The 16,273-nt window shown below is 37.2% G+C and overlaps 2 protein-coding genes across 2 annotated transcripts; both read right to left on the bottom strand.

The window, feature by feature from the left end:
- Positions 1–727: 727 nt before the first annotated feature.
- Positions 728–8,938, bottom strand: LOC127797045 (transcription initiation factor IIA large subunit-like). The gene is made up of 11 exons (XM_052329526.1): positions 8,466–8,938; positions 8,071–8,241; positions 7,706–7,942; positions 7,441–7,501; positions 7,307–7,365; positions 5,577–5,696; positions 3,078–3,224; positions 1,577–1,640; positions 1,318–1,481; positions 1,155–1,238; positions 728–1,002 (listed from the first exon to the last, which is right to left on the bottom strand). Exons 1-11 carry the CDS (start codon positions 8,586–8,588, stop codon positions 979–981), a joined length of 1,254 nt encoding a protein of 417 aa, XP_052185486.1. The 5' UTR covers positions 8,589–8,938; the 3' UTR covers positions 728–978.
- A 1,713-nt stretch (positions 8,939–10,651) lies between these two features.
- On the bottom strand, positions 10,652–13,384 carry LOC127798027 (low-temperature-induced 65 kDa protein-like). Its single transcript, XM_052331304.1, has 4 exons — positions 13,006–13,384; positions 12,654–12,902; positions 11,130–12,407; positions 10,652–10,991 (listed from the first exon to the last, which is right to left on the bottom strand). Exons 1-4 carry the CDS (start codon positions 13,097–13,099, stop codon positions 10,948–10,950), a joined length of 1,665 nt encoding a protein of 554 aa, XP_052187264.1. The 5' UTR covers positions 13,100–13,384; the 3' UTR covers positions 10,652–10,947.
- Between the last annotated feature and the right edge of the window lie 2,889 nt (positions 13,385–16,273).

Raw genomic sequence — 16,273 nt, 5'->3', positions numbered from 1 at the left:
GTGCATTGAAGAAGTTTGGGCGTTACGGGCACTGCCGAGCTTGCGTGTTGGAGTACACTATAACCGAAGCACCGGATTGGTGGTTTGCCTAGATTAACTGTCGGGCCTATGCATGACCTTAGCGTTCATGTGGTTTGCCCAATCTCTGCCCTAATTTAAATTTTCGGTCCGAATCTCTACTGAAAACGGCTCTTTTTTTACACTAATAGGCTCAAGTTGCCTGAACTAAATTTGAATTGTCGGCCCAAATGGGCTCAAATTTATCCTTAGGCCCAAGGCTGAACTGAAAGACCGATCATCTTAAGCTAAACTGAAAGACCGATCATCTTAAGCTAGAATTGCTAGCATTGAAAATAGAAGCCTTTCCGGAAGGATATAGACCTGGGTGCAGTGAGAAGATTTTCTACCAAGCTAAAAAGAAAAAAGAGAAGATTTTCTGATTACAAAACAGCCATCTTGGCAAAAAGGAAAAGGCCTTCACGTGTGGCTACCTGCAAACATAAAAGCGGCAGGTGGTTTGGGGCAATAGACTTCACCTGCTCGTTGCAAGGCAGTGGCGGCAGCCACAACACAGCAAGTTCAACCCAGTCAAATGAACACAAGTTTTTAATTTTTGGATGGCTTACCAGGAACAGAATGTCGACTTTTCAGTTTTTGTTTTCTTTCCTAGTATCGTACCTTCACAAATGGCGGTTTTCCACAAAGGGTTTGGAAAAGTAGAGCGAGATTAAGTTCACAAAAATTCACCCATATGGTCACTGGAATTACACATAGCAACCATCCATTTCGGGCCAAAACGGCTCCCCCCTTTTATATACAAGGGGCCAATCATCAGAGCACCCCCAACACACACCAAGCATCTCATTCTCTTACTCCAACCCCAATTCGTGATAAATAATTTACGACAAAAAATAAAATATTATGAAATGACCGAGGCATCAGATTTGGTTTGTCGGCTGATGAGATCTTTATTACAAATCAGAAATCAAATTCTCCAGTTGCCTGAAAAATAGCAACAGCACAATAAAATGAGGAGGAGAATAACTTTGAGTCAGAAAGCGCACAGAATCTAACCAATCACCTGAGATTCAATAAAATAAAAGCAAAAAGATGAATAAGCGCAAACAAGAGCTGGAACCACATTTCACACCTACCTTATTAAAGAGAATGTCTTTGTTGTTTATGTGCATGATGCCATCCTTTAGGGTGCATTTCCACCTGCTCTTGGTCCGAGTAACCTACCACCCAAATGCATTATATAGTAGCATGCAGAAAGATAGGACATGAAAGTTCACTACATGCTTGGAAGATTAATACCTTGTCAAACTGAGCCAAAACTAAGTGCTGTGTGTTTAGCTCCTCCCCTTGGTCCACGTCATCCAAATCATCATCATCATCATTTTCATTCAAGGGCTCATCATCATCATCATCAACACCAACATCATTATTCTGAGTGATGATAGCAGGAGTAGCTACATGATCTAAACGATGCAAATAATCACCAGCTTCAATATCAACCCAAGAAAACCTATAACAGGTCCAACTTATCCAGTCAAAAGAAAGATCATAAGTTTACCATTTGGTGCTGGTGTACTAGCTACATTGTAGTCTTCGTTGACAACTCCTTGGTAATTGTATATCTTCAGTACAAGAAGAAAGTAAGTGCACAATTTAGAACATATAACAATGTTAATATCAAATCAAACAGTCCAAATAACCAACACTATACTCCTTGACAAGACCTTGGCAAGGTTGAGCCTCTTCCGTAAATCAATCCAAAAGACTAGAGTCCAAACACACTCCATGCTAGTAATTAAAACTTCCCTAGCACCATACCTACACCCACTGCCCACTCCTTCCATCACCCTTAAATGGAGTGGGCCCACCCCTAAACCTCTCCTTAGTACAAGAACAGACAATCCTCTCTTCTGCACACTGTTGAATTTGTTAACCACCATTTGATCTAAAAGTTTATCATGATTAGGACAGATTTACACGTGCATGCACCCATGATAAGAAAGGGAACAGGAGGAGAAGATAATATACAATAAGCTCCTTCATAGAAGTACCCTTGTGCTTCAGCAAAAATCGACACTAACTGATTTCTTCCACAGATGTCCAACCTGGTTTACACATGTATATCATGTCAACATGTGCATATGCAAGCATATAGGCACATGCATAACTACAGCAAAGCACTTCATGGTTCTCATTAAGTCGAACAAGTACCAGGTATTTGCTGGTCCAAGGCATGAATAGCAACTTAGTTGATAGGGCTTTGAGACTAGGTCTAAAATGTCATTTTTCTTTTTAAAAATCATATAAAAATCCATTAATAATCTGCAAGTTTAACCTAATTAAACCAGAGACACTCAACAATTGTGATCTCAAAATGCAGATTAAACGACAATCTGCTCCTGCTAAACATGAATGAAGAAATTTCTAGCCTGGTGTCCAGAAGGAGCATTGCCTTCCATGCATGCCATTGACTTCTTACACTGGCACATTTCAACATTAGCATAAGGATTAAATATTGGGCTGCAATTATCTAATGAGGTGTTAAAATAGGAAAATTACCAACTAAGATTCTTCAAACAAACTTATGTTTTCAATGAAGATTTCATTTCCTAAAGGAGTTGTACCTTTTACTCTCAAGATTTAGCCCCCCTCCCCCCTCTCCAAAAGAAAATAAACCAATACATAAAACAAGCTTTGACATGGCTTTTTAATAGTTCAAATAACCTATTTAATAATTTCGTCCAAGCAGACATTTCATCAGGTTGTTACCAATGCTTAAAACAGTACTAAGAAGGAGAAGCCATCAACAAATAACCATATAATGCAGACTTAATTGTCATTATATCAAGGGACCACCAGTTTAGACCCATTTACATGAACTACAAACAAGAGGCTTAATACCAAAAAAATGCCTATGGCAAAAGTACCAAAGAGGCAAGCCTCGGATCTTGGAAAAACTGTGCATGGACTAAGGAAATGCACAATTATAGAAAAAAAATTCCATCATATTATCTCACTTCTTGCATAAATTCCTGAAAAGGATACAAACAACATCTTACATTTGGTGTAGAAAGCTCATCATCATAAGGATCAGATATTGGTCCATCCAATTGGGAAATCCTTGAAGACAGCCTTGCCCTTAGTGTGAATACCTCTCCATTTGCAGCAGTAACAAGATCATGATCGGTATAGCCCCCTTGAGTAACCTGAGAAATAACAATAAGATGATTAACATACCCAAGGAAATGTATAAAAAGTAATGCAGAATTCAGCTACAAACTTGAGAAACAGCAGTGCAACCCTTCAGTAGAGAACAGACCAGAAAAAGATTGCAAAAACACTAAATACCAGAGCTTATAGAGAATTTACAGGCATTTTCCAAATCCTAGATTGCAGCATAGAATCAAGAATTATTGAGTGTGTGAACTAATAATAGACATGTGAGAAAGAAAGAGAGGTATTTCCCCATATTGCTTGAAACTGGGCGGAGATAATAACCAAAAGTATGACACTGAAAGCTGCCTCCACCCAAAATGGAGGTGGCAGGAAGATGCTTGTAACCTATGTACTTAAAAAAAATCACTTTAATACCACTCCTACTCTCCAAGATAGCAAGCTTGAATTATGCTCGTTCTTAATCAGGAACATCAATGTTTTGCAGATAATTGTTTGAATGAATCCATTACTGCGGGACAAACATAGGACACATCTTATATTCCTACATCAGTACATAGAAACCCTTTTCATGCTCTGTTCTTCAGAAAGGAATTAACACTTTAAGGAGGCAACCAACACAATAAAGGTGGATAAAAAGGCCTATAAATCTACAAGCACAGACATAGGGATCCAACTCCATTCTCTCATGGTTCTTTAATAACATTATTTCAATAAAATATTATTAAAATAGGACCCAGCTGAAACTATTTACCACAGTAGAATCCATTTCGCCACCTCAGACCCGATTTGTCTGCATGGCAGAGCTGCTAGTTGGACCAGCAGTTCTGTCTATAACTTAGAAAAAAATTTCAAGCATAGACAATTAAGGGCCAGATAAATAAAAAGGAAAGGAAGAGAGATGATATGTGAAAAAGGAAAGTTGAGTGATTAGCAAGATAAAAGACTAGAGAAGAATCCATTTATCTCGCACTCTATCTCTATCATATATCTTTTTCTGGCTCTCTCTCTCTCTCCCCCTCCCTCTGTGGATTTCTCTAGCTACACCCTCTAGCAAAGAACCTCTGAAACAGTCGCCTTTACCAGATGCCACAATGAACAGAAGAAAACCAATGAATAACAGAAGCAGTCCAGAAAATGAATCCACCATCTAAATCAAGAGCTGATCATGAGGCATTGAGAAATCCAACATCTTTTCTAGTCATTTTTTCTCACAAATCACTCAACTTTTCATTTTCATGTATCACTTCTCTTCCTTTCCTTTCCTTTTTCTCAACATCTTTAAACACCCCCCCCCCCCATAAAAAAAAAAAAAAACCACCCAACACAAAAGAAAAAGGAAACACAGTATATTAATTAAATTCAGATACAAAACCGCTGGCTGAACCAGCAGTTTTGGTCAAACCAGTGGTTTCTAACTGGCCCTTAATTATCTACACTTGGAAGAATTTTTCCAAGTCTTAGACAGAAGCCCTGGTCCAACCACTCAAGGGAGTGAGATAAGTTATTCCATGATATGACCATGCTCGAACAAATTAATAAGTAGCCACAAGATAACTGAACCTGCATGCTCTGATTGATCACTTAAGCTGTCATAGCCTTCTCCAAGATATTGGAGAAAGAGTCACTATCCATCCAAGTCCAAGGGAGAGGAAAAGGGGCATGTCAACTTTTATCATGCCCAAGTGCTAGGAGACATCTTATGCTTGCTCCCTACTGATGCTTACTTTGCAAGGTAATAAAAAACGTAAGAAAAAATTAGCACCATTAAATAGTTTCCACTGATTTAATTTCATATCATTCAACTTTTCATCTCAATAAGCCTCCTCACTATCAACTTCATGCATCCTAGGTTAACAGCCCCTGGAAAATATAAGGACAAGTAAATCCTCAGAGTATTTTCCCTGTAAGGCAAGCCTGCCTTTTTTTTTTTTTTTCCATTTCTCCAAGTCAAATGATTTCTTTCAAGCTAGGTCAATGATCATTGACATCAATTTATTTCATCTATTAACCCCATCATTTGGAGGGTTATTCATATGCACTTAATAGGTCATACATAGCATTACTACTAACCAAAATGACATGCGGACCTACTTATGAATAATGGAAAGAAAGATACGAGCATTCACATATTTTCAGAATAAGTATCAAAGGTCCCTGGTTACCAAAGTACTAAGCAAGTAGCTAAAGGAAAATGCCTAGACTCTATGAGTAAAGACTGTCATTGGTTATCCACCACTAAGTCTGTAACTAAGTGCTCAGACTCTTGGACAGACAGACTTCTGTATCGAGCAAAGTACTACTAACAGATAAAGGTGTCAAGTGAATAAACTAAGACAAAGCATCAACAAAATATGCATGTGGAAGCAAAGAAAGAATTCCACCTGAAATTTGTCAGACATGGTATCCGCAGCTCCATCCTGCTGTGGTATGAAGCCACTGCCACGATACTGTGAAGCAAAATCTTCACGTTTTCGCTTTCCAGATGACATCATGAAGAAGTCCTAGATTTTTTTTCCCACAAATGACAAATAGGGGAACAGATTAGCAACACCAACTAACCAACCTAAAATGAGATAACATGAGATAGAAAGCAATGCCCAATAGCTCTACTTCCAATTCAACAATAAATGAATATAAAAGAACAAACAAGAAATAGTTATTTTCTGAGTTTTAAAGATAGTTTCAAATTGAGGGAGTGTAGGAGTCTGAGTTGTTTTGGGTGGAAGTGGAAAGTTGGTGGAGGGAGAGGCTTTGGTTGGGCAGGTGGATGGGGTTGTCAGAGTTTTGGTCAGAGAGATGGCAGCAATGGTGGGGAGGAGATAGCAAAATGGCAGTGAGAAATGGAGGAGGCCCTGATTGTGTCACTGGTTAGAGGAGAGAGAGAGAAGATAAGTGCAGTGAGTAGAAGAGAGAAAGAGTGAAGCTGATAAAAGGGCAAAAAGGATATTTTGGCTGGTCGGTTGAATGGTTTGGGTCCTTATTTTCGTGGAAAATATCATTATCCTATGACCATATATAGAGACAATTGGTGAGCTATAATTCATATAACCGACCCCACCTAATGGAATTAAGGCAAGATACATTGTTGTAGACGATTTCTGAAGCAGAAGACTCCTGTGAATTTTTCATTTTTTACATTGCAGTGCATCCAAGCCACTGCCTTGCCTTCTCAACTCAATAATGGCCTGTGTTACAGCATTTCTGAGCAAGAAAATACAGGGTACGCCCTCAATATTCTATGAGTTAGATTTCTTATTTTCGTTAGCCCCATGAATTTTTTTGATTGATTGTGAAACCTAAATATGACATTATGTGGTACTATTACTTCTTGGTATATGAATATAAGCTTTCAACATTCTTGTCTACATGCATTCAAAATCAACCATTAAAAAAGATGATATGATATTTTGCTATATTGGTATCTTAGGAACCTAAATACCCATTTTGAGCTGTGTATTCTCAATATGCACTCAAAATCAATTGCTAAACTCTTTTTCAAACCTGTACTATATTCTCAACAGAAAATATTTTAAGGTGACTTGACACCCTAAATTTTCAAGTTTAATTAATTTACTTATCCTTCATGGGTTAAACAGCAAGGACATTTCTTTTTGGGACTGTCCCTTGCTCCACCAACATTTGGGAGATATGAGTTTTGTGGCATCTGTGGATGCTAAGTTTCTTTTCTTCCCTTTTTCTTTTAGAGTACCGGAAATATATTGAAGAGGTATCATCAGGGTAACTTCTGTAGCTACCAAACATCTTTGTCATTATTTTTTGTTTTTGTTTTCATTTCATTTTCCTCCCCAAAAGATTCCTTATTTTGCCAGTCTAAATGTTTCTAGAAAGTTAAAACAGAAAATAATGAGAAGACTCATATATGATATCTGTTAGCTGGTGGCTTTAGAATATGTGTCAACAGATAGTAGTTTCCAGTTTTCTAGGTAAACAAAATTAAAACTGGTAACAGACCCACAAATTCCAATTAACAATACTAGAGGACAGCAGAAGTGATGCATGCTTGGCAACCAGATACTCCTAAATCATAAAACTATAAACCTAAACATGAGTTACAAATCCGAATGTAAAATGCAGTTATGAATATGATCACCTGCGTCATGGGTTGACGAGATGTTCCCCTGTCCAACTCTTCCCGCCCTTCCACATAAGCTTAACCAAGATGAAAATAGTTAACGAAAAATGCTTTAGACAATATAAACGGCATGACTCTAATTAAATACCTACCAACATTAACATCAACACCTAAAGGAGGGGACCTTTCATTCATCCAAGCAGAGGAAGGTTGCTGCATAATGCAAGAACATAAAATTCCCCTAAATTAGTCACCCAAGGTGACATACACCAAAAACTTAAGCCATCATAAAGAAAGACAGTCTACTGAACTTAATGTAGACATTACAATAGACATGCAGAAAGCCAAAAAAAAAAAGAATCCGGCAAAAAAGTTACTTTTGATAAATATCATATATATATATATTATTGCATCTACCATATATGGGTTAGGCCTCCCAGGTTTCATCTCAGTGACACCACCCTGATCGTTTACAGCTGGATAGTCATTAGGTGTGATGGGAGTGCCACCAGTAGGAATGTTATACATTGAACTGTCTGCAGTTCCAGGAGGTGGTGTTTGGACAGTTCCAGGAAGAGGTGTTTGGGCGGTTCCTGGCAAAGGTGTTTGTGCAGTTCCAGGGAGAGGCGTCGGCATTGGAGTTTGCAATGGCGTCTGCAAAAAAATAAAAAAAAATCAATTGCAAACTTAAAAATGGAACTAGGTCTGCCTCTAGTGAGCAAATGAAGAAGTCATATATTAGCAACCATATGCAATGAAGATAACAGAAAAGCGAAACGTACTGGAGGAAACAGCATCTCAGCCGTGGGAGTTTCATACTCCTCAGATCCTTCGTAAGGCACATTAAGATCATGAACAGGGGCTACAGCGCCCCCTGTCGCCTGCCTTGCTGCTGCGGACCTATCTATTGGACCCACTATAACACCAGCTTGCATCATCTTCAATTCCCATATCTATTAATTCCCATCGAAATCAACAATTAGGGTTACAGTAAAGCGGCGATCGCAAATCAATTCAATCAGAAAATACAAAACCTAAAACTTATATGTCAATCTAAAAATCACGATCTCAGTAAAAACAATATTCGAAATTAAACACCAAAATGGCAATCAAATAACTGACGCCCAAAAGAAAGAAATAAAGGAAAATGTTTGCTAAAGATGAATAGATTGATTACGGCTTGAAGCTCGCTGAGCACACCCTCGCCGGGACCGCCGTTGTTGACGAACTCCTCTCGAACCTTGTTGATGACATCTTCGATCACGTGGATGTAGACAGCGCTCGTTGTAGAAGCCGCCATTCTTGTGATTCGCTGGAGTTCTACCCACGAATTCCAGTTAGAACCGATAAAGTAACAGAAGAATCTAACAAGAAAAGCTCTTAGATGTCTTCAAGATGCTGAAGATTGGAATGCGTTCGGACAGACGAGGTGGCGAATTCGGGCTAGGGTTCGGCAGCGGCGGTGGGGATGGAGTGATACCTAGATGCAGAAATAGCCGGACAAGAAAAACGAATAGAGAGTTGAACGTGAACAGGAAGATTGGAATGTGTTCGGAGAGACTAAGTGGTGAATTTGGAATAGGGTTCGGCGGCGGCGGCGGCGGCCCGGGGGAGAGGGGGGGGGGGGGGGGGGGGGGAGGGGAGAGAGGAAGGGACGAGAGAGAGAAAGAGAGAGAGAGAGAGAGAGAGAGAGGCGGACCAGAAAAGCGAATAGAGGGTGGAATATAAATAGGTTTGGATCCGTTTTATAATCACGAGGACACGTGGCGAGATCTGGAAGCAGCAATATCTTCAGATCGTTTCAGACGGTCCTTGGACTCGGCAGTCACCGGTCTGGGTCTAGCCTTGGCGGTCCGGCTTAGTCCGATTTTAAAAAATTTAAAACTAAATTATAAATTACAGTCTGAATAAATTGCTGATCAATTAAATGATAAAATTATAATTTGTTTTCGTTCAAATTACAAGTAACATATTTTATTATTAATATTTACCCCTTTTTAAAAAAACTTTGTAATAATTTAATAAACATTTAAGTTTTGGGTAATTTTCACACACACATAAAGTCAAAACTTTAGATAGAGACAATAATTTTTTTTTTTTTTTGAGAAAGAGACAAGTTATATGTTATTTTAATATTATAATTCACAAGTTTGTTAATAAACTTTTATAAAAAATTAAAATAACTTGTTTAATTGTCTTTTTACAAGTCTTCATATATATAAATTGTCTTCATTAATTTTATTAAACACATATTTTTTAATGTTTTTAAATTAAACTAGTTTTTCTCCAATACACATTTCTAAGTAAATATTATATGCAAAATATAATAGTATATGATGTAATATATAAGACCGTTTATTGTTTGTGACACAATTTGAAATTGATCCTAAACTTTTCTTAGAATATCTAAATTAAAATATTTTTATAAAAAAGCTTAAATCAAACCCAACCAAATTAATTGATTCAATTTATTTTAATGATTTGAAGCAAACAAAGATTGTTGTTAGTAAGAGCTTGATCACCAAATTAAGGTGACATGAGATTGGATTGTTCACAAATTCACTGAAATTAGATTATTAGGATTGAATTATGCAAATCAAGAATATGGATACAAATTAAATATAAATAATAATACATTGAAAATTAACAACAGTCTATGCCCATAATAAATACTAAATTAGATTAATCAAAATCACTTTGACCACTTTCATTTTTATCATATTATCCTTACAGTGTCTTTAATCTTAACATAAACTTTATCATTAGAAAGATTTTAAAATATTTTCAAGACTTTGACCTCTTTTAGAGTCCATTTCTCCGTTGCATTAAATTTCAACAAGTTTTGTAAGCTTGATTCAAGAACCTATAAATTTAGGAAAAGATAACTAGTAAGGCTCTGTTTGGTTATAATTTCTGTATCTTTTTGACTTTTTTCTTTTTAAGAATCAGGATATTGTATAAACTTTGAAACCACCTTTTGATAATTCTTTGTGGCTTTCATTGCCGAAAGATGATTATTATTATTGAAATCAGTGAGCAGAAGAACGTCTCTTTGTTATATTTATTGAAACTCCAACTGTTTTGAGATGAATTATTTGAAAACAGTTTTCAATATTCACTAAATCATTATCTCAAATTTATTATTTGGCTAAATAAGAACAGTTTTTGAAGCCATAATCAAACCAACGTACGCCCGCTCTGTTTTATGCCAGTTTGGGGCAAGTAGAGTTGGTTGGTTCATAATGGAAAAGAAGAAAACAAGTGTGTATTAGTTCAATGGAATTATGCACCTGACCTGAAATGAGCTTGTACTCACAACAAACAAAATGATGGAAGTTCACATTTCTTCCATACTTTTACTGATCAATTCAACTAATCATCACCATTAATGAAATTACAGCAATAATTAATACAATGCATATCTAAAGTCTCTTGGCAGCTAACTGAATTTGCCTTTGAAGCTGCCAAAAACATTTTATTATTACTAATACATTTACGCAAAGAATTGTAGCTAAGAAAAAAGAAAGAAAGTTGGCACTAGTTGAATGATATTGATCCATCGTTGAGTGAGTTGAATCTATTGGATGATAGATAAAACTTACTACTCCATACCCAGTGAACAGTTTCTTTATCTGCACCTGAAAGAATGCCTCGATTCATCAGTTGGCTTGAAGTATTTTTCCATGATTTTCTTCCTCGGTAACTGTAAATTCGAGCAGAGAAAATTAACACATCTTGATATATATATGATCCATGTCCACTGAAGTACCACTAAATTGAAAACATCCGGGTAAGTTGGAACAGAAATCTATATCAACTGAAGATCAAAAAACAAGGTTACCTGTGTGTGCATTGGTAGAAAGGGGAATAGGCGACGAATTTGCGGTAATTGTTGATTCAGCTCTAATTGCTGATTCAGAGCGAACAGGTGTCAAATTTGCAGCCCTGGTTGTCGACTCAGAGGGAATATTAGGTCTTGATAAATTTGCAGCTTTGGTTGCCGACTCAGATGAATTTGCAGCTTTGGTTGTCAATTCAGATGAATTTGCACCTTTGGTTGTCGATACAGAGGGCTCGTTGCTACGAAGAAACGAAGTTAGAGCCCCTCTCACCTTGTCCACCACCCCGCCATCACCAGGAGAATTCCTTGGACTAATTGCCTCAGTTATCACCTGAGAAAGTGCCTTCTCATCTTCTCCGGGCTCTAGCTTGTGCATCAAGTACTCCTTCACTGAAACACCCTTGTCCCACGTTTGCTGGCCACTGCCAGCAACCACCTCTTTACTCTCAGGAACTGCGTTGTGTTTCTGGACTTCCTTCGTCGCAATTTCTTCAGTTGCCTTACTTGGAATATTACTCTCCCCAGTTCCCTTACTTGCAATGTTACTCTCTCCAGCAGTTGCCTTACTCGCAATCTCTGCAGTACTCTGTTCTGTTCCAGCGTCACCAGTGAGCGCTGTGATCTTCGATGCAATTGCGTGGCTTGCGCCTGATACAGCAGCATATGCCGGTGCAAGCTTCTCGGTCACAGCTTCAGTAATCGTCCTAGGGGGGCTATGATCAGGCTTGTCTCTAGCTTCTGAAACATTTCCTGATGATTTTGTCGGACCAGTAGTATTGTTGTCAACTGTGATCTTTGAAGCAATAATTGATGAACTTCGAGTTTGATCATCCGATGCTGCAGAGTGCCCAGTGACAATTGCAGCTGGTGCAGCGGGGGCCATGGACGTGGCCTTTGAAGTAATGATTATAGGATTGGCATTTGGCATAGAATATTGTCTGGAAAGCATGGCTGCAGGTTCAGTTGAAGAGGGGGCTGCGGCTCCATTTCCAGAAGTGAGGCCAGCGATCTTGGAAGCAATGGAGTGAGTGGCATCTGAAACTGCAGCATAGGCGGGCGCAAGCTTTTCGGTCATAGCTCTGGTCATTGTCTTATTACTGTTACTGAGACCAGAAGAGGCGCGTTGTGTTTCTTGCTGCTGCTCCTGATGATGATGATGATCGCCGCCATGTTTGATTGTGCTTGTCAAGACATGCTTCTCAGACACCACTGGGATTGCTCTCGGATGCTGCCTTGCCGTCTCTTTGTAAGCCTCTGGCGCAAACTCTGATTCATACACTGAAGACGAAAACATGGGCATGGATTTGAAACCACACCTTGTTTGTCATGCCATCTTTTACATTAACTAATTATTTGCTTCTCGTGCATCAAAAGTTGAAATTAAATGAGAGATATTGTTTTCTAATTAGATATCATTTTAATTTTCATGAAAATTAAAAGAATCTAATTAAATCATTGTATATTAATTAGGGAAGAACTAATTAATAAATAAATAAAATTAAAATGATAATATTAGTGAATTACTTGGGGCTCCGAGATATTCAGGATCCTCGTCCTCTTCATCGTCGTCATCCAAGGTAACTCCCCAAGAGGGATTGTTGCCATCCTCATGGCCGTGCTTCTTCTTGCTGAGACTCCGCCGCAGCTTCTTAGCCGTCTCCTTGACTTTGGTGAGAACTGATTTCTTGTTTTGGTGGCCGAGTAATTCTTCTTGATCATGATCATTATTCCCCGGGGTCGCCGACGCACCAGACGGCCACCTCGAAGCATCTCCTGCCATGCATTATACGGAAATATATATATAATAATAATAATAATTTTCTACATGAATAAGACGCCACAAAAATATCATTTTAATAAGGAATAATTTCTTTACCTTGAAGAAGCTGCTCGAACGTCGGAGAGTAGCGAGGTCGAGATCTGGGAGAGCCTGCGGCATGGCTTCTCTGCACGCCATCTGCTTGAGACATTTCTCCAATCAATCAAACAATTTGTCTTTCTCGCTTTGGTGGTATATATCAGAATAATAATATGCTAAATTTAAGAAAAACTTGCGACGTTCGTGCACAGGTTTCCGGGTGCCGGAGCCACAGGTGTCATTTGGTCCGAGGTGGGAGAAGCTTGTGGGCCCCATCTTTACATGTGGCGAAATGGGCTCAAATTAAAATAAGACCACTGGTTTTCATACTAAAAATAAGACTCGCGCCTTTGGGCTGCTAAACTTGTTTGAGAAGAAGGGAGAGTTCTTAGGCTGAACTTTCTCTCTTAACTCTTCGAGGATGAAAAAGAAACAAGGATAATACTAAATGAATAAATTGGTAGACAAATTAGCGGACAACTTCAAAAAAAATTATATATTTAATTCTCAGATAATTTCATCCTTGACTTTTTACTCTCACCTTTCACTTTTACTTTCACTCTCACCTCTCACTTTTTCTCTAGAAACTCCATTACTGCCATTCCTCTTCTTCCTCATACTCTCTCTCCTTCCTTCCCTCTTACCTCTCTATGCTAGTTCTCGTCATTTGTAACCATTGAAGCTCTCACCAACAACTCCACCTCCTTCTTTTTATTTCTTTTTCTTTCTCTCTCTCTCTTTTCTTGTTTTTCACCGTCGTTGTCACAAACGCAATCCTTTCTGCAAATGTTCACCGCCATTAACACATCCACCGACATCTCCATTTTCTCTTCTTTTGGATATTTTGTCGCTTCTCTCCATTGTTCATCGTTTACCGTCCATTTCCACCGTTCTAGCTTCTCTCTCATTTTTCGAGTCTTTATTAAACTAATATATATATAATATATGATATTATATATTACTTGCATATTATTTATTTTTTTATTTATTTATATTACTTGTATAAATCTGAAATATGATATTATAGTTTTGTTTAACTTTAAATATGATTTTTAATTTTTGTAAAATATAATATTAAGATTTTGTACAATTTTGCATATAGTTTTTAACCTTTCAATTCAAGCAATATAAATAAATAATAACATAAAATATATATAATTATTTATACATAAAATAATTATAAAATACATAAAAATTTATGTTTTGTATAAATGATAAAAGAGAAAAAAATTATCTAAACTTGTTATTCTAGACAAGTGAAGAATAGTGAACAAGGAAAAACAAATTGTTTGATAGAACTCATAGACACATTTGACTTTTCCCTTGTCTTTGTTGGGGGGGGGGGGGGGGGGGTTGTAATGGAATTTCACGGCGTTCCTTTAATAGCCTTTTCTTATTTTCTACCTATTTTGTGACTTTTAAAAGTTTTAGTTTATAAGATATTGGAACTTTTAAGAGTATAGTCTGACTTGCTATTTTTAAAAATTTATTTTGTAATTTTATTTTATTTTTTAAGTTATAAAATGTAAATCAAACTATAAACCATAATATTATAATATTTATTTTTAATAAAATGATATATTCTTATATCCATCACAATACAATTATATTTCTTTTATTTATTATTCATACAAAATATAAAATTTTATGTATTTTGTAATTATCTTATATATAAATAATAACATAAAAATATATTTTAATTCAAAATATATCATTTATTTTTATTCTTGTTTAATCTATATTTTTGTTTAGAAAATATGTATATTTAACCCAAGTTATATTCAAATACATTTTTAGTAAATATATTATATATTTATATATGTGTTAGTGTCCTAGAGAATAGAGATAGAGGTGTCGATGGCAAAAGACGAAAGCGTCGATGGAGATGGAGGCCGAGACAAAGAAAGAGATGGAGGCGTTAGATGTGTTGGGGATAATGAGCAAAGAAAGAGAATGAGGCGAGAGAGGGGGAGATGGAGGCGTTGACAGTAGAACGGCGACGGCGGAGACATCGATGACGATTGGAACTGTAGAGGTAAAGGAGGACGGTGGCAAGAATGTGGAGGCAAAGGCAGACGACAGCTAGAACGTGGAGGCAAAGGCGGAGACGAACGACGGCTAGAACGCATAGGCGAAGACGGAGGCGAGAATGAGCAGAGGAAGAATAAGGCGAGAGAGGGGGGGGTATGAAGAAGAGGGCATGATTTTGAGTGCGCATCCAAAAATTTAAGTTTAATTTATCACGATATTTTAATATTAAAATATCACAAGAATATAAAGTTGTCCAAGCTTTTGTAGGTATAGCATTATTCAACAAACAATAATTAATATAATCAACAAGGACAAGAATGTCAATGTAGTCAGAGCTAAAGCTTATTGTTATAGGGACAACTGATCATTTTTCTCCTCCAGGAAGGGATAAATTTGTGTGAAAATTAATTTACGTGCGGAAATAAATTATAAATTACAATAATGGATTAAAATTTTTTTGAAGGTAGGATGCCAATTTTTGAATAACAAATTAAAGAACAGTTGATTGATTTTTCTGCTATAAATATTGACTACATAAAAGCAAAAATTATATTGCAAATGTTATACGTGCAGTGATTTAAAGGATTTAATTATTACAATTAATAATTTTAAAAGTTACGCAGCAACTGTAAAATAGTTTAGGAGTCTCCGATGCCAAAAACTCATCAATTTACAATATCGGGAGGGTTTAATGATATGCCACCTCTAGACTACACTCTGTTTTGAAAAGTCAAGTTCTGCCTTTCAGAGACTAAAAATATGGACATTTTTATATGGAAAAATCTCGTGATCATCTCTTAGCCTCCTCGAGGAAGTTAACTGCCCCATTCAATAATTGGAACTCAACATTGTTCAAATTCAAGAGACGAGTGCAGAAAAAGAAAAGGCCCTAATCTGTTGAATGATAGATATCCCAGAATGGCCTCCTCTCCAAATAACTACCAGAAAATGTCATTCATTGACATAATAAAAAGGCTAAACTATAGCCATAACATATAAAGCAACAGGTTCCAAGGTTTGGCAGATCAATCATAGAGTTTTTAGTTCTTGCATAGCAACCAAATAAATAACAAAAACGTTCCTGATCTGATCAGCTCTCTCAGGTTTTAGCCATCCATGCAAATCAAAAACTTCCCTTCCCGCCCTGCCGGCTTACAGCCCCTTTCTTTTTTCTTCCCCCGCTCTCAGGCAATACCATACCATATATATAGGCAAGTATAATGTCTGCCCTTGCTGGCTTAACTACACGAATGAG

Source organism: Diospyros lotus, chromosome 3 (assembly GCF_014633365.1).
Source record: "Diospyros lotus cultivar Yz01 chromosome 3, ASM1463336v1, whole genome shotgun sequence".
Taxonomy (NCBI): Eukaryota; Viridiplantae; Streptophyta; class Magnoliopsida; order Ericales; family Ebenaceae; genus Diospyros; species Diospyros lotus.
Note: the sequence above shows the minus strand (reverse complement) of the source record. Positions and strands in the feature narration are given on the sequence as shown.